Source organism: Saccopteryx leptura, chromosome 7 (genome assembly GCF_036850995.1).
Source record: "Saccopteryx leptura isolate mSacLep1 chromosome 7, mSacLep1_pri_phased_curated, whole genome shotgun sequence".
Classification (NCBI taxonomy): domain Eukaryota; kingdom Metazoa; phylum Chordata; class Mammalia; order Chiroptera; family Emballonuridae; genus Saccopteryx; species Saccopteryx leptura.
Window position 1 is genome coordinate 65,927,991 of NC_089509.1, and position 14,571 is coordinate 65,942,561.

General features: G+C 37.2%; 1 protein-coding gene across 3 annotated transcripts in view; it reads right to left on the reverse strand.

Moving 5' to 3' along the window:
- Positions 1 to 14,571, reverse strand: part of ZNF385B (zinc finger protein 385B) — a 463,364-nt gene that overhangs the window by 340,607 nt on the left and 108,186 nt on the right. For 2 of the 3 annotated variants that reach the window (XM_066345147.1, XM_066345146.1), the window contains exon 2: positions 1,126 to 1,449. The exons of the other annotated variant lie outside the window; for it this stretch is intronic. In XM_066345147.1, coding sequence (XP_066201244.1) covers positions 1,126 to 1,447 — 322 coding nt within the window. In that variant the 5' untranslated portion in view covers positions 1,448 to 1,449. The remainder of the gene's footprint in view (positions 1 to 1,125; positions 1,450 to 14,571) is intronic. 3 annotated transcript variants of the gene reach the window in all.

Consider the following 14,571-nt stretch of genomic DNA (forward strand, 5'->3'; position numbering starts at 1 on the left):
TTACACTGGTAAAAGTAGTTAGGTTAACTTGAAATCTAAAACAATTATTTATCTACATACATACAATTTACACTAGAGCTTAATGAGAATCATGTCATAACTTCACAAAACCAAAAACTACGGTAGCATCACTGAGTGAAATTCCAACAAATGGCCGCTCCGCATCCTCCGTGAGGCTGAAGCCTTCTCACCAGAGCAAACATTTGCTCGAGTGGAATTCGAAGCTCTCCCCCGACATTTAGAAGGAGGCTTATCTTGGCCTCCCCAATGAAACCGGGTAGGAGGTTCACTTTTTGTAAACATCTTCACCATGGACAACAGTAAGCTGCACATTTTCCTTTAGTTATGTCACAGAGAAGATACCCAATGGCCAGCAGTGTGGAGGAGGAGGAAGCGCTGCCCGAGGATAAGAGGTTTTTAAAGCCTGTTCAGAATTCAGGGCAGAAGCAGGAATGTGAAAAGCCCTAAGCCTGTGCCTGTGCCCAGCCCACGGGAAAGAGTGAGAGGCAGGCAGGAGGCCAGGGAAAGTGCTTGGGGTGGGGCTGGATCTCAGAGGCAAGCTTTGCTGGTTTTGGCAATGCCTGTTCCTATTGTTAGGACTTCGCCTGCATGAAAGTGGCTGTGGCTGGCAACTCTCTAAAAGAATATAACAAGTCTAACACACAAGATTAATGGTCCTTTCCTGCATCGCGGGATGTTATAAATAGAGCTGCAGCTTTTAATATACTATCAGGTAGTATGCTACCCAATAGAAAGCAGACAAAGGAAATCCAATAAAGCCTAATTTTACAGAGAGAGAGAGAGAAAAATTGATATCACTGGTCCATTTTAAACACATTTCAAAATACTTTAAAAAATGTTAACACACTCCGGGGTTACAGAACCAAGCCAATGGTCCAATAAACAAACTTTGGGTGTATAAATGTATTTGTGTCCAATATATATATATATATATATATTACATATATACTGAGAAGTAATAAAGAGCTCTTGGATTTTTATCTATAGGGAAAAGAATACATATTATTACGATGGTAGCTTTGAGGTGAAAGATAAGTCTTGCTCTAAACAAGAACAGGAGCTTTTCTCCCAGCAGCAAATGGAGCGGGAGGCCCTCCTGCCTACCTGTGCCGGAGTTGGCGCCAGGGCTAGCCAGCAGTGGCCCTGAGCCCGGAGCCGGAGCCGGGGGTTGAGGCGGGGCATCACTCAGCTGCTTGACTCGTTTGCGGTGAGATTTGCCGTTATAATGGACCTGGGCCTGGGCTGCAGAGTTTAGCTGGATGTTGCACACCTCGCAGAAGGAGAATAGAATTTTCTTTTTCTCTTCACTAAACTGGTCCTCAGGATGGTCGTTTTTTATTCTCTTGTCTTCAAAGCCCCGTAGAAAAGTTGCCATATTCATAATTCCATCTTCGGGGTAGTTGTCAGGACTTAAGTAGTACTTCATACCTGAGAAAAAAAGGGGTAAAACTGCTTGTGAAATAGGTGCCTTCTTATTTTCTAGTATGATTAGAATTAATTTTCATGATATAGTTTAAGCTAAAAATCTCCCAGTTACACAGTGGTCGCTCTTGGAAAAAGTCATCAAGAGTACCTAACTGAGCAAATACAGTCTCTGAATACGTGTTCATTCCATCTGGAGCACTTTCTACTGCATCCTTGCCACTCCTCCCATCACCTCTCAAGTCCTTTTCTCTCTAACTCTTACCCACCCCTGAGCTCTTAGCTGGAGCACCACCCTCTCCAGGGAGCCGATCAGAGCCTGGAGAAAAGGCAGCCCTCTTGTTACATGCTTGAATAGTGTTGTGTGACTTCCCTTCGTAGCATCTATTACCAGGGCATTTTAAATGTATTTGTGCAATTATTTGGCTTAAGTCTGCTCTCCAATAGAGTGTGAACTTTGTGAGGGCTGTAACCTCATTTCTGGATATCCTTTAGGGCTAAAACAGTACCGTTTGCACAACAGGCATTTAAATATCTATTAAAGATAGTAAGAAACAAATGATGTTATGATTCCAGAACTGAAAAATTGTATGTGTAGACACAAAGGTGTAAACAATAAACACATAAATGCACACCTGCAAATGGACACATGTTCTAACCTGGGGAGAAGGTGAGTAACAAAGAATAAAACACAGTATGTCTGCAACTTGTATTTGATTGTGTTCCTAAAGCCCCTTTACAAGTCAGTCAGTGGGAATTTGAACCTATTTTCTTATAGATGTAGTGAAACTAATTGTATTAGGTTGGCAACAAAGTATTTTCAGCTGTCACACATACCACTGTAATTGTTTTGAAGGACTTCTGTCGGTATTATGGTTTTTTCCTTTTAACATGTGATATCAGTCACATTCGGGTTACTTTAGAAGCAAATTGTGCATAATTTTGTTTGTAGCTATTAGTTTAGGGTCAATTTTAACATGGAGTACAGAAACGAACATTTTCGGCATACTTTACTTCGTTATTTGCATAAAGGAAAGAAAGCTGCTGAGGGTCACAAAAAATATGTGAAGTTCAAGGTGTTCATTGCATAACAGAACGCATATGTCAGAATTGGTTTAAAAACTCTGTTCTGGAGATTTTTCACTCAAAGATGACCAACATTCTGGTCAATCTACTGGAGTTGACGATGACCAAATCAAAGCCATAATTAAAGAGAATCTTCATATAACTGTTTGAGAGATTGCAGAGAGGTTAAATGTATCGCACACAATTGAAAATCACTTAAAATGTCTTGGACTCGCTAAAAAGCTCGATATTTGAGTTCCGCATGAATTAAAAAAAATTCACCTAACACAAGAAATCAATATTTGGGATATGCATCTCAAGCGCAATGAAACCGACCCTTTTTTGAAAAGAATCATCACTGGTGATGAAAAATGGGTTACCTACAGTAACATCATTCTAAAACAATCATGGTCCAAGCGTAATGAACCAGCACAAACCACATCTAAAGCTGAATTGCATCAAAAAAAGGTCATGCAGTCAATTTGGTAGGACTACAAAGGTATTGTGTATTTTGAGCTGCTTTCAAGAAACCAGATGATCAATTCAGATGTTTACTGTCAACAACTAACAAAACTGGATGAAGCAATCAAAGAAAAACGGCCAGAATTGGCAAACTGCCAAGGAATCGTGTTCCACTATGATAATACAAAGCCTCACATATATTTAGTAACGCATGGGAAATTATTGGAGCTTGGCTGGGAAGTGATGTCGCATCCCCAATACAGCCCTGACCTGGCGCCATCTGATTACCATTTATTTCGAAGTTTACAAAACTCTTTGAATGGTAAAACTTTCACAAATGATGGCCTTAAATCGCACTTGGTTCAGTTAAGGACCAAAATTTCTATGAGCATGGAATCATGAAGCTGCAAGAAAGATGGCAAAAGGTCATTGAACAAAATGGAAAATATATAATTGATTAAAGTTTATTCTTCGTATAAAAAATGAGTTTTATTTCACACTACAAAGCCAAAATTACTTTCTTGCCAATGCAATATTTAGGATTCCAGATTAGTCCATAAATATCAATTTAACCTTTGATAAGGCTGAAATGCCTCATCAAAACCCTTTGGCAATAAAGACAAAGTTGGCCTTTTATCTTGTTCAGTTCTACCATAACATATGTAATTTCTTCATTTTAGTAACACCAGTATTACCAGCATTTTCATACTTGCAGCATCATTATCACAACATTTTTGGTTCTTAAGCAGAATAAAGAAAATAACACTCTCAGAGACAAAAGAGAAGAATAAGAATCAGGGAATAACTGAGCAAAAACTAAAGAAAATGTGTACCCATGAGAAAGAATAGGCTGAGGTAGGCAGTTGTGTGTCATGAGGGTTGGAAAGCTCAGATAAACAAAGGGTCATGGCTTGTGAGAGATTTCTGCCTATGGGGGAAATGCAGGAGGTTGGAAAATATTGGCTTTGATTAGATCGGCTGATCCAAATCGACGTGGAGCTCTTTGGAAAGGAAGAAGCAAGTAGAAACGTGTCCTTATTTGAAGTGTTCACCAGTTGAATGCTTAAAATTCAGAAAATGAGTTATAGTACAGGGTATGACCATAAAGATAGATATTGAGCCTGACCAGTGGTGGCACAGTGGACAGAGCATTGACCTGGGACACTGAGGTCTCATGTTTGAAACCCTGAGGTTGCCAGCTTGAGCATGGGCTTGCAAGTGTGTGTGAAGGGTCACTGGCTTGAGCATAGGATCATCAAAATGACCCCAAGTTCACTGGCTTGAGCCCAAAGGTTGCAGGCTTAAAGCCCAAAGGTCACAGGCTTAAAGCTGCTAGGTAGCTGGCTTAGCTAGTGCCCCCAGGTCAAGGGACACATGAGAAGCAATCAATGAACAACTAAAGTGAAGCAACTATGAGTTGATGCTTCTAATCTCTTTCCTCTATCTCCCTTCCTCACTCTCTCAAATAAAATTTGAAAAAATATCTTTAAAAAAGATAGATATTGATTCTATGTATATAGTATGACATAAAGAACTCCTTATGTATACCTTATTGCAAAGTACCCTTATGTATTACACCACAGGCAAAATCATAACTCTCAGAGAATTGTGAGAAAATTGCTCATTTTGTTATTTAAACCTATTTGCCACATAAAATACCAATTTATGAAACTATTTTACAAAAATTTCTAAATAAACCTATTCCTTTTAGCTCTCCCCAAAGGCAGTTTTCTTTTTCAAAATCTATTCAACCATATATAAATTAAGTTTAAACAATTTATGTAACTGAATTATAAATAAAATGTTATTTATTATTATTATTTTTTTATTGTTCAGCAATTTACTTTTTTAAAATTAATTTTAACGGGGTGACATTAATAAATCAGGGTACATATGTTCAGAGAAAACATATCTAGGTTATATTGACATTTGATTATGCTGCATTCCCATCACCCAAAGTTCAATTGTCTTCCATCACCTTCTAACTGGTTTGCTTTGTACCCCTCCCCTCCCCCAAAACCCTCCCACTCATCCCCCCCACCCCGTAACCTCCACACTCTTGTCCATGTCTCTGAGTCTCATTTTTATGTCCCACCTATGTATAGAATCATATAGTTCTTAGTTTTTTCTGATTTACTTATTTCACTCAGTATAATGTTATCAAGGTCCATCCGTGTTATTGTAAATGATTCGATGTCATCATTTCATATGGCTGAGTAGTATTCCATAGTATATATGTACCAAAGCTTTTTAATCCAGTCGTCCACTGACAGACACTTGGGCTGTTTCCAGATCTTCGCTACCGTGAACAATGCTGCCATAAACATGGGGGTGCATTTCTTCTTTTCAAACAGTGCTATGGTGTTCTTGGGGTATATTCCTAAAAGTGGAATAGCTGGGTCAAAAGGCACATCAATTTTTAATTTTTTGAGGAATCTCCATACTGTTTTCCACAGTGGCTGCACCAGTCTGCATTCCCACCAGCAGTGCAGGAGGGTTCCCTTTTCTCCACATCCTAGCCAGCACTTATTCTGTGTTGTTTTATTGATGAGCGCCATTCTGACTGGTGTGAGGTGATATCTCATTGTGGTTTTAATTTGCATTTCTCTAATGATTAGTGATGTTGAGCACTTTTTCATATGCCTATTTTCCATCTGTATGTCCTCTTTGGAGAAGTGTCTATTCATTTCTTTCGGCCATTTTTTGATTGGATTGTTTATCTTCCTGGTATTGAGTTTTACAAGTTCTTTATAAATTTTGGTTATTAACCCCTTATCAGACGTATTGTCGAATATGTTCTCCCATTGTGTAATTTGTCTTTTTATTCTGTTCTGATTGTCTGTGGCTATGCAAAAGCTTTTTAGTTTGATATAGTCCCATTTGTTTATCCTGTCTTTTATTTCACTTGCCTGTGGAGACAAATCGGCAAATATATTGCTGCGAGAGATGTCAGAGAGCTTACTGCCTATGTTTTCTTCTAAGATGCTAATGGTTTCATGGCTTACATTTAAGTCTTTTATCCATTTTGAGTTTATTTTTGGAAATGGTGTAAGTTGGTGGTCTAGTTTCATTTTTTTTTTTTTGCAGGTAGCTGCCCAATTTTCACAACACCATTTGTTGAAGAGGCTGTCTTTACTCCAATGTACGCTCTTACCTCCTTTGTCAAATATCAGTTGTCCATAAAATGTGGGTTTATTTCTGGGTTCTCAGTTCTGTTCCATTTTTCTATATGCCTGTTCTTATGCCAGTACCAGGCTGTTTTGAGTACAATGGCCTTGTAGTATAACTTGATATCCGGAAGTGTGATACCTCCCACTTTATTCTTCCTTTTCAAGATTGCTGAGGCTATTCATGTTCTCTTTTGGTTCCATATAAATTTTTGGAAAATGTGTTCTATATCTATGAAGTAAGTCATTGGTATTTTAATTGGTATTGCATTGAATTTATGAATTGCTTTGGGTAACATAGACATTTTAATGATGTTTATTCTTCCTAACCATGAGCACGGTATATGATTCCACTTGTTTGTATCTTTTCTGATTTCTTTTATCAATGTTTTATAATTTTCCAAGTACAAGTCTTTAATCTCCCTGGTTAAATTTATTCCAAAGTACTTTATTTTTTTGGTTGCAATGATGAAGGGGATTGATTCCTTAATTTCTCTTTCTGACAGTTCATTGTTAGTGTATAAAAATGCCTCTGATTTCTGAGTATTAATTTTATTATCCTGCCACCATGCTGAATTCACTTATTAGGTCCAGTAGTTTTTGTGACTGAGACTTTAGGGTTTTTTATATACAATATCATATCATCTGCAAATAATGATAATTTTACTTCTTCTTTTCCAATTTGGATGCCTTTTATTTCTTTTTCTTGTCTGATTGCTGTGGCTAGGACTTCCATAACTATGTTGAATAAGAGTGGTGAAAGGGGGCACCCCTGCCTTGTTCCTGATCTTAAGAGGATTGCTTTTAATTTTTGCCTATTGAGTATTATGTTGGCTGTGGCTTTGTCATAGATAGTCTTTATCGTGTTGAGGTATGTTCCCTGTATTCCCACTTTGCTGAGAGTTTTGATCATGAATGGGTGCTGGATTTTATCAAATGCTTTTTTTGCATCTATTGAAATTATCACGTGGTTTTTGTCCTTCCTTTTGTTTATGTGATGAATCATATTGATTGATTTGCGAATATTATACCAGCCTTGCCGCCCCAGAGTAAATCCCATTTGATCATGGTGTATGATTTTTTTCATATATTGCTGAATCCAGTTTGCTAATATTTTGTTGAGGACTTTAGCATCTAAATTCATCAGGGATATTGGCCTATAATTTTCTTTCTTTGTATTGTCTTTGCCTGGTTTTGGAATCAGAATTATACCCACCTCATAAAAAGAGCTTGGAAGTCTTCCTTCCTCTTGAATTTTTTGAAATAGCTTGAGAAGGATAGGAGATAGTTCTTCTTTGAGTATTTGGTGGTATTCACTTGTGAAGCCATCAGGCCCAGGAATTTTTTGGGGGGGAGTTTTTTGATAACTGTTTCAAACTCATTTTTGTAATTGGTCTGTTTAGGTTTTCTGATTCTTCCAGATTAAAATTTGGAAGATTATATGTTTCAAGGAATTTGTCCATTTCATCTAGGTTGTCTAGTTTTTTGGCATACAGTTCTTCATAGTATTTTCTTACAATATTTTGTATTTCTGTTGTGTCAGTTGTTATTTCTCCACTCTCATTTCTAATTTTATTTATTTGAGTCCTCTCTCTTTTTTTCTTGGTGAGTCTGGCTAAAGGTTCATCTATCCTGTTTACTTTTTCAAAGAACCAGCTCCTGGTGTCACTGATCCTCTGTATTGTTTCTTTAGCCTCTATGTCATTTATTTCTGCTCTGATCTTTATTATTTCCTTCCTTCTACTAGCTCTGGGCTTTACTTGCTGTTGTTTTTCTAGTTCTTTAAGATGCAGGGTTAAGTTGTTTATTTGAGCTTTCTCTAGCTTCTTAAGGTATTCCTGTAATGCTATGAACTTCCCTCCTAGTACTGCTTTTGCTGTGTCCCACAAATTTTGAATTGATGTATGCTCACTATCATTTGTTTCTAGGAATTTTTTTTATTTCTTCTTTGATCTCATTGTTAATCCATTCGTTATTTAATAACATGCTATTTAGTTTCCAAGTGTTTGAGTATTTTTTAGTTTTTCTGTTGTGGTTGATTTCTAGTTTCATACCATTGTGATCAGAGAAAGTGCTCGATATGATTTCAATCTTCTTAGATTTGTTGAGACTGCTTTTGTGCCCTAACATGTGGTCTATCCTAGAGAATGTACCATAAGCACTTGAAAAGAATGTATATTCTGCTGCTTTAGGGTGAAAGGTTCTGAAAATATCTATTAAATCGAGTTGATCTAGTATGTCCTTTAAGTCTGCTGTTTCTTTGTTAATTTTCTTTCTTGAGGATCTATCTAGTGATGTTAGTGGGGTATTGAAATCCCCTACTATTATAGTATTGCTGTTGATCTCGCCCTTTATATTTATCAAGGTCTGCTTTATATATTTAGATGCTCCTATATTAGGTGTGTAGATATTTATAACAGTTATATCTTCCTGTTGGATTGCTCCCTTTATCATTATGTAGTAATCTTCTTTATTTCTTACTGTAGCCTTTGTTTTAAAGTCCATTTTGTCTGATATAAGTATTGGTAACCCAGCTTTTTTTTTCATTTCCATTTGCATGAAATATTTTTTTCCATCCTTTTATCTTCAGTCTATGTGAATCTTTTGTTTTAAGGTCTGTCTCTTGTAGACAGCATATGTATGGATCCTGTCTTATTATCCACACAGCTACCCTATGTCTTTTGATCTGATCATTTAATTCATTTACATTTATAGTTATTATTGATATGTAGTTGTTTATTGCCATTTTATTCTTTAAAACTGTATTCCTCTTTCGCTATACTCTTTTTCTCCCTTGATCTGTTTACAACAGACCCCTTAGCATTTCTTGTAGCATTGGTTTGGTTGTAGTGAATTCTTTGAGGTTTTTTTTTTGTCTGGAAAGCTTTTCTCTTTTTCCTTCCATTTTAAACAATAGCCTTGCTGGATAAAGTAGTCTTGGTTGTAGGCTCTTGTTTTGCATTACTTTGAATATTTCTTGCCATTCCCTTCTGGCCTCAAGTGTTTCTGTTGAGAAGTCAGAAGTCATCCTTATGGGGGCTCCTTTGTAGGTGATAGTCTTTTTTCTCTAGCAGCTTTTAATATTTTCTCTTTATCACTTAGCTTTGGTATTTTAATTATGATGTGTCTTGGTAGAATTCACTTGTGAAGCCATCAGGCCCAGGAATTTTTTGGGGGGGAGTTTTTTGATAACTATTTCAAACTCATCTATGTAATTGGTCTGCTTAGGTTTTCTGATTCTTTCAGATTAAAATTTGGAAGATAATATGTTTTGAGGAATTTGTCCATTTCATCTAGGTTGTCTAGTTTTTTGGCATACAGTTCTTCATAGTATTTTCTTACAATATTTTGTATTTCTGTTGTGTCATTTCTTTGTAGATTTCTTCGGGCTTCTCTTTAATGGAGTTCTCTGTGCTTCCTGAATTTGTGTAATGTTTTTGTACCTTAATTGAGGGAAGTTTTCAGCTATGTTATGTTTGAACAAAGTCTCTATCTCTTGTTCTTTCTCTTCTTCTTCAGGAACCCTTATGATGTGCATGTTATTTCTCTTCATGTTGTCAGAGAGCTCTCTTAGAGTTTCCTCAGACTTTTTGAGTGTGTTTTCTTTTTTCTGCTCTGATTCCATGCCTTCATTTATCTTGTCCACTAACTCGCTGATTCGATTCTCAGCTTCATCCATCCTGCTTTTAATTCCTTCCATTGTGTTCTTCAGTTCTGATATTGTATTTGTCATTCCTGACTAATTGTTTTTTATTATTTCAATGTCCTTTTTTATATTTGCTATCTCTTTATTTAGGTGTTCTTAATGACCATCTATTGTTGTTCTAATATCTTTGAGCATCCTAACAATCCTTATTTTAAACTCTGCATCTGGTAATTTGGTTATATCTGACTCATTCAGGTCCTTTTCTGGGCATTTCTCTTGATTCATTTTTGTTGCATTTCTCTGCCTTCTCATTTTCTCTGTGTAAAGGAAGGTTTTGTCCACTGGAGTCCACTGGGTGTGCCCTCTGTGTTCCCTAGGTGTGGTCTGTCTGCAGGCCTGCCACCCTCTCTGCTATAAAATGTTATTTAAACTGTACATATCAATATTCTTGCTTTTATTCCCTAAATCTAATATATTATGGGGTCAAAAACCATTTTTCTAACAAAACTTTAAAAAATATCAGTATCATATAAAAGTTATGTTCAAACAATTACTTTGAGTCCTCCCTTTAAAATATTAAAATGTATCTTAAAATTAACTGAACTAATTGATTAAAAATAATTTTAAAAAAGATCATCATTAATATATCATAACTTATCTGAAAAACAAATTCATTGCATTATATAAGTCACACCAATAACTTTTAACCTTGCAAGGCTGGGTCAGATACTCATTGAATCACCACAGTCTAAGTGTTATATTTTAACTCAAGCAACCAAGATCCTTAACTAGCTGAGGACTGATAATACTCTGGTCTTAAAATTTAATTCCTTTGGAAGTGGATCACCTTGCCCATGGTGCTGATTAACATATGGTATAGCTCACAGAAACAGGACATACATCATGATGCTCCTTTTTAAATCTGAAATCTCAAAAAATGACTTCTATTACCTTATAAAAAAATAAAGCCCACTTCCCTGTGCTTTTTTGGTTGCTATTTGTCCTAAAATAAATCATGCTTTAGATTTTTTTCTTGAAATATACATTATTTTAAGTAGTTAGAAACAAACCTTTAAAATGAAGTGAATGGCCATTCTAGAACTTTAAAAACCTCTTCAGTATACAGCACCTTTCATAATCTTTAGCCCTATTCTATTTTCTCCCAGAGTTCCTCTCAACCATATGCAGGAGGCACTCTAGGGAGCTAGCAATGCCTGGAGGTAGGGGGAGTATGCATGTATGCATTCTGTCCACCAAGTCCTAATTTATTCATTTTCATTGGGTAGAATAAAAATACACAGAGAGGATTCAGGACTCTGACATCGATTCTTGCCCACTTTCTTATGTTGCCAATATTTGGTTCTGACTCCTAAACTACTACTTCAAAGAAAGGTCAAAAGTTGAGTTCTTGGGTATCAGGGTAAAAATAATACCCTCTCCTCAAATACGTACAATTTTTGGAAAAATTAAGAGGTCAGTTGAGTATGTTCAGTTTTTGTTATGTTTCATTATTGTTTTTATAATAGAATCTAGATATGGGAAGCTATATTGGTTTCAGTTAAGCACTGACTATATACATATGCTAACCTTGGTCCTATGGTGGCTAATGAAATAAATAAAATCAAGAACTTTAAAAAATAAAGAGCTTAAAATCAACTAGAAGCAAATACTGCTGCTCCTTTTTTAGGAGAGTGACTACAGAGAAGTCTTCGCATAACAGTCCCCAAAGTACTCTGAGCATACTGCTATAGCATCTTAGCTTTCTTGTAGTAGTCTGAAATGATTGCTCGCTGTTTGAATTCAGTAGGCAATTTATCTGTCTCAGATTTTTTTTCTGACCACCTACTAAGACTTTGCTGAATTCTAGTGAAATAGGTCATAATGTGGTGCTCTGGCTTAAAGTGAATCCCAAGTGATTTTGACGCTAATTGCTAAATAAGAAAAACTGACATTTTAATGCTTCTAGCAGATAATTTCCCTCAAGGAAAAGCTTCGAGTTCTGCTTTAGGGGCACACTGCTCTTTTGTTTTGGGGAACACAACTTAGAGGATCTTTTAGTTAAGTAGAGATATGAAGGTAAAGCCTGGACTCTGGAGATAATGTGGTTCCATGAGCTTATCTGCTTTCATGATCATATAAAAGCTGTTCTCATGGCAGCACAGTAGCCACAGTAGCATCTCTGAAAATTCTCTTTTCTTTTCTTTTTTTTTAAATTTAATTTTATTTATTCATTTTAGAGAGGAGAGAGAGGGAGAGAGAGAGACAGGGGGGAGGATCTGGAAGCATCAACTCCCATATGTGCCTTGACCAGGCAAGCCCAGGGTTTCGAACCAGTGACCTCAGCATTTCCAGGTCGACGCTTTATCCACTGCGCCACCACAGGTCAGGCCCAAATTCTCTTTTCTTTCACATTTTTTTCCCTGTAAGTCAATTTAAATTGGCTTGTCCCTAAAAGTTTTTGTTAGCTACCCAGAGATGAGTGTGTTTTCTTGCCCAAGGACTTAACCAGGAGATGGATGGAGACTGGGAGCCAGAAAGGACATGAATGCATCTTACCTTAGAAAGAAGAACAGCCTAAGATTGCTGAAGCTCAAGCTGAACTCTACTGTATAAACTCCATATTAGGGATCATTTCAGATTAATAAACTCAATTTTGGGGAAAGTACTGATATTGTTCTGAGTTATCTCAGGACCTAAGGGAAAAGACTACATCTTTGTGGACGGGTGAAGGATTGCCACAAAGTAAGAGATTTCTCCACTTTCAGGCTAAAAAGATTCATGGGGGCAAGAAATAGACACTTAGAGGGGTGAGCCTGTAACTGACTGTCACTGGGCCTGGGGCATAGGTGGCTTGAGATCCAGGTATTAGTGATTTGTTCTAGGCATTCTCTTTGTGGGGGAAGTAAGTGAATCCTGAAATATGGAGACAGGCCTGAGCCTGGGCAGAGAAGACTGCATAGCTGAGAATGCCTGCACAGGGCTTTGATCTGTGAACTCAGGGAACCTCTATATCTAGTAGCAACTATGGAGTTCTCCACTTGTATTTTCTTTCCTTTTTTTCTTTTGAAATCCTGAAGCCATAATTGAAGTTATGCAAACATCACGGCCAATCCTCTTCTTACTGTGGGGAATTGTGTGAGAGTCTGGAATGGTACCCGAGGTTCAAGCCAGACATGGGAAAGGCAGCAGGAGACCAAAGATGGTACTGACAAGAGAATGATGCTGTAGTCCAGTACCAGGCAGCTGGTTAAGATGTTGAATAACAAGTTGAATAACAAGATATTGAATTCAAAAAGTGTGCAAGAGAGCAAGCTGATAAAATATTGGAATTCTTGCATGAAGTAGGAGAGAGGTTTGAACAATTTTGAATTAGGTAATATAATAGGTAAAGAGCCTGAGGCATTTGAGTTACCTAACTATAAATAAAACAAGGTTATTATATTCTCATTCATTATGATAGATCTTAAGCCAACCAGATTCCTGCACTTAAAAGGTGTTCCATGAACCTTTGGCTAAATAATAGCTATAATTAATTCAGCTGAAGTTCTTTCTATTCTGTACACTGTATTTATACAAGATGATGGATGTTAGCTGAACCTATTGCAATTATTTTATAATATCTGTAAATGAAACTATCATGCTTCATGCCTTAGTCTTATATAGTGATGTATGTCAATTATTTCTCAATAAAAATAGAAAGAAAAAGAAAATCCCATAACCCAGCAGTTGGACTTCCAGGCACATATCTTACATAAACTCTTCAACAACTGTGCCAGGAAACACAGATAAAAATGTTCACATTTTCCCCTAGCTGAAAACAATCCATATTTATCACAAGCAGAATGATCAATAATCTGCAGTTAACCCATGCAACAGTACCCCAGATAGAAAACGAGTAAATCATTAGTGCACACATGTGTGCATACACACACACACAGAAGATCAGCTTTGCCACCTCAGTACCTCAAAGAGATAAATAATAGTTAAACCCATAATGTGATACAATTTCTATTTCCACATTTGAAAGTTATTTTTAATGGTGGTTTAGGCTTTAGCCTTAGGCAGATACTGATTTTAACACTTGAGTCTTGGTATCCCATCCAAATGGGTACATGGTACACTTGTAGCTACAACAAAGAATCATGCTTTCTGACTGGGCATGCAGTCTTCCTCATAATGGGGAAGGCCGGTTCTGCTCGCCCTCTGCTCTAACTGGCACAGTAGTGCAGCATGTCACAGCAGAACATGGGAGACAGAACTTGAAATCATAACGGAACATGAAGACCTGGGCAAGGGCAGACATTGCAGGCAGGTCCTGGACCCACTGAGCAGGTCACCTGAGTCCTGTTGTGAAGCAAGAATAAGCTCTCCTGGCTCCCTGAGCTACCTGCCATTGTCCCTCCTGTGACATGGAAGGGAACTTGAGCAATTTGCTAGATTACTCCACATAAGTCAGATTCCTCTATCAAGCAAGTAATGTTCTCAGTTCACTGAAATCCCAGGTCATCTTAAAAAGTTTAGAAGCAAGAACACTGTTTTCTGGCTTTTGCTTTGTGGGAAAGTGTAGTTAACTAAAGAGACCATATTATACAGTCTAATTTCCAGACATACTCTATATATACCATCTAGACACACTTTTACATTGACTATTTTCCTCAATTTAAACATACTTTATGGCCCTTGCTGGGTGGCTCAGTGGATAGTGTTGGCCCCATGTGTGGACATCCCAGGATTAATCCCCAGTCAGGGCACACATCAGAAACAACCATCTGCTTTTCACCCCTTCTC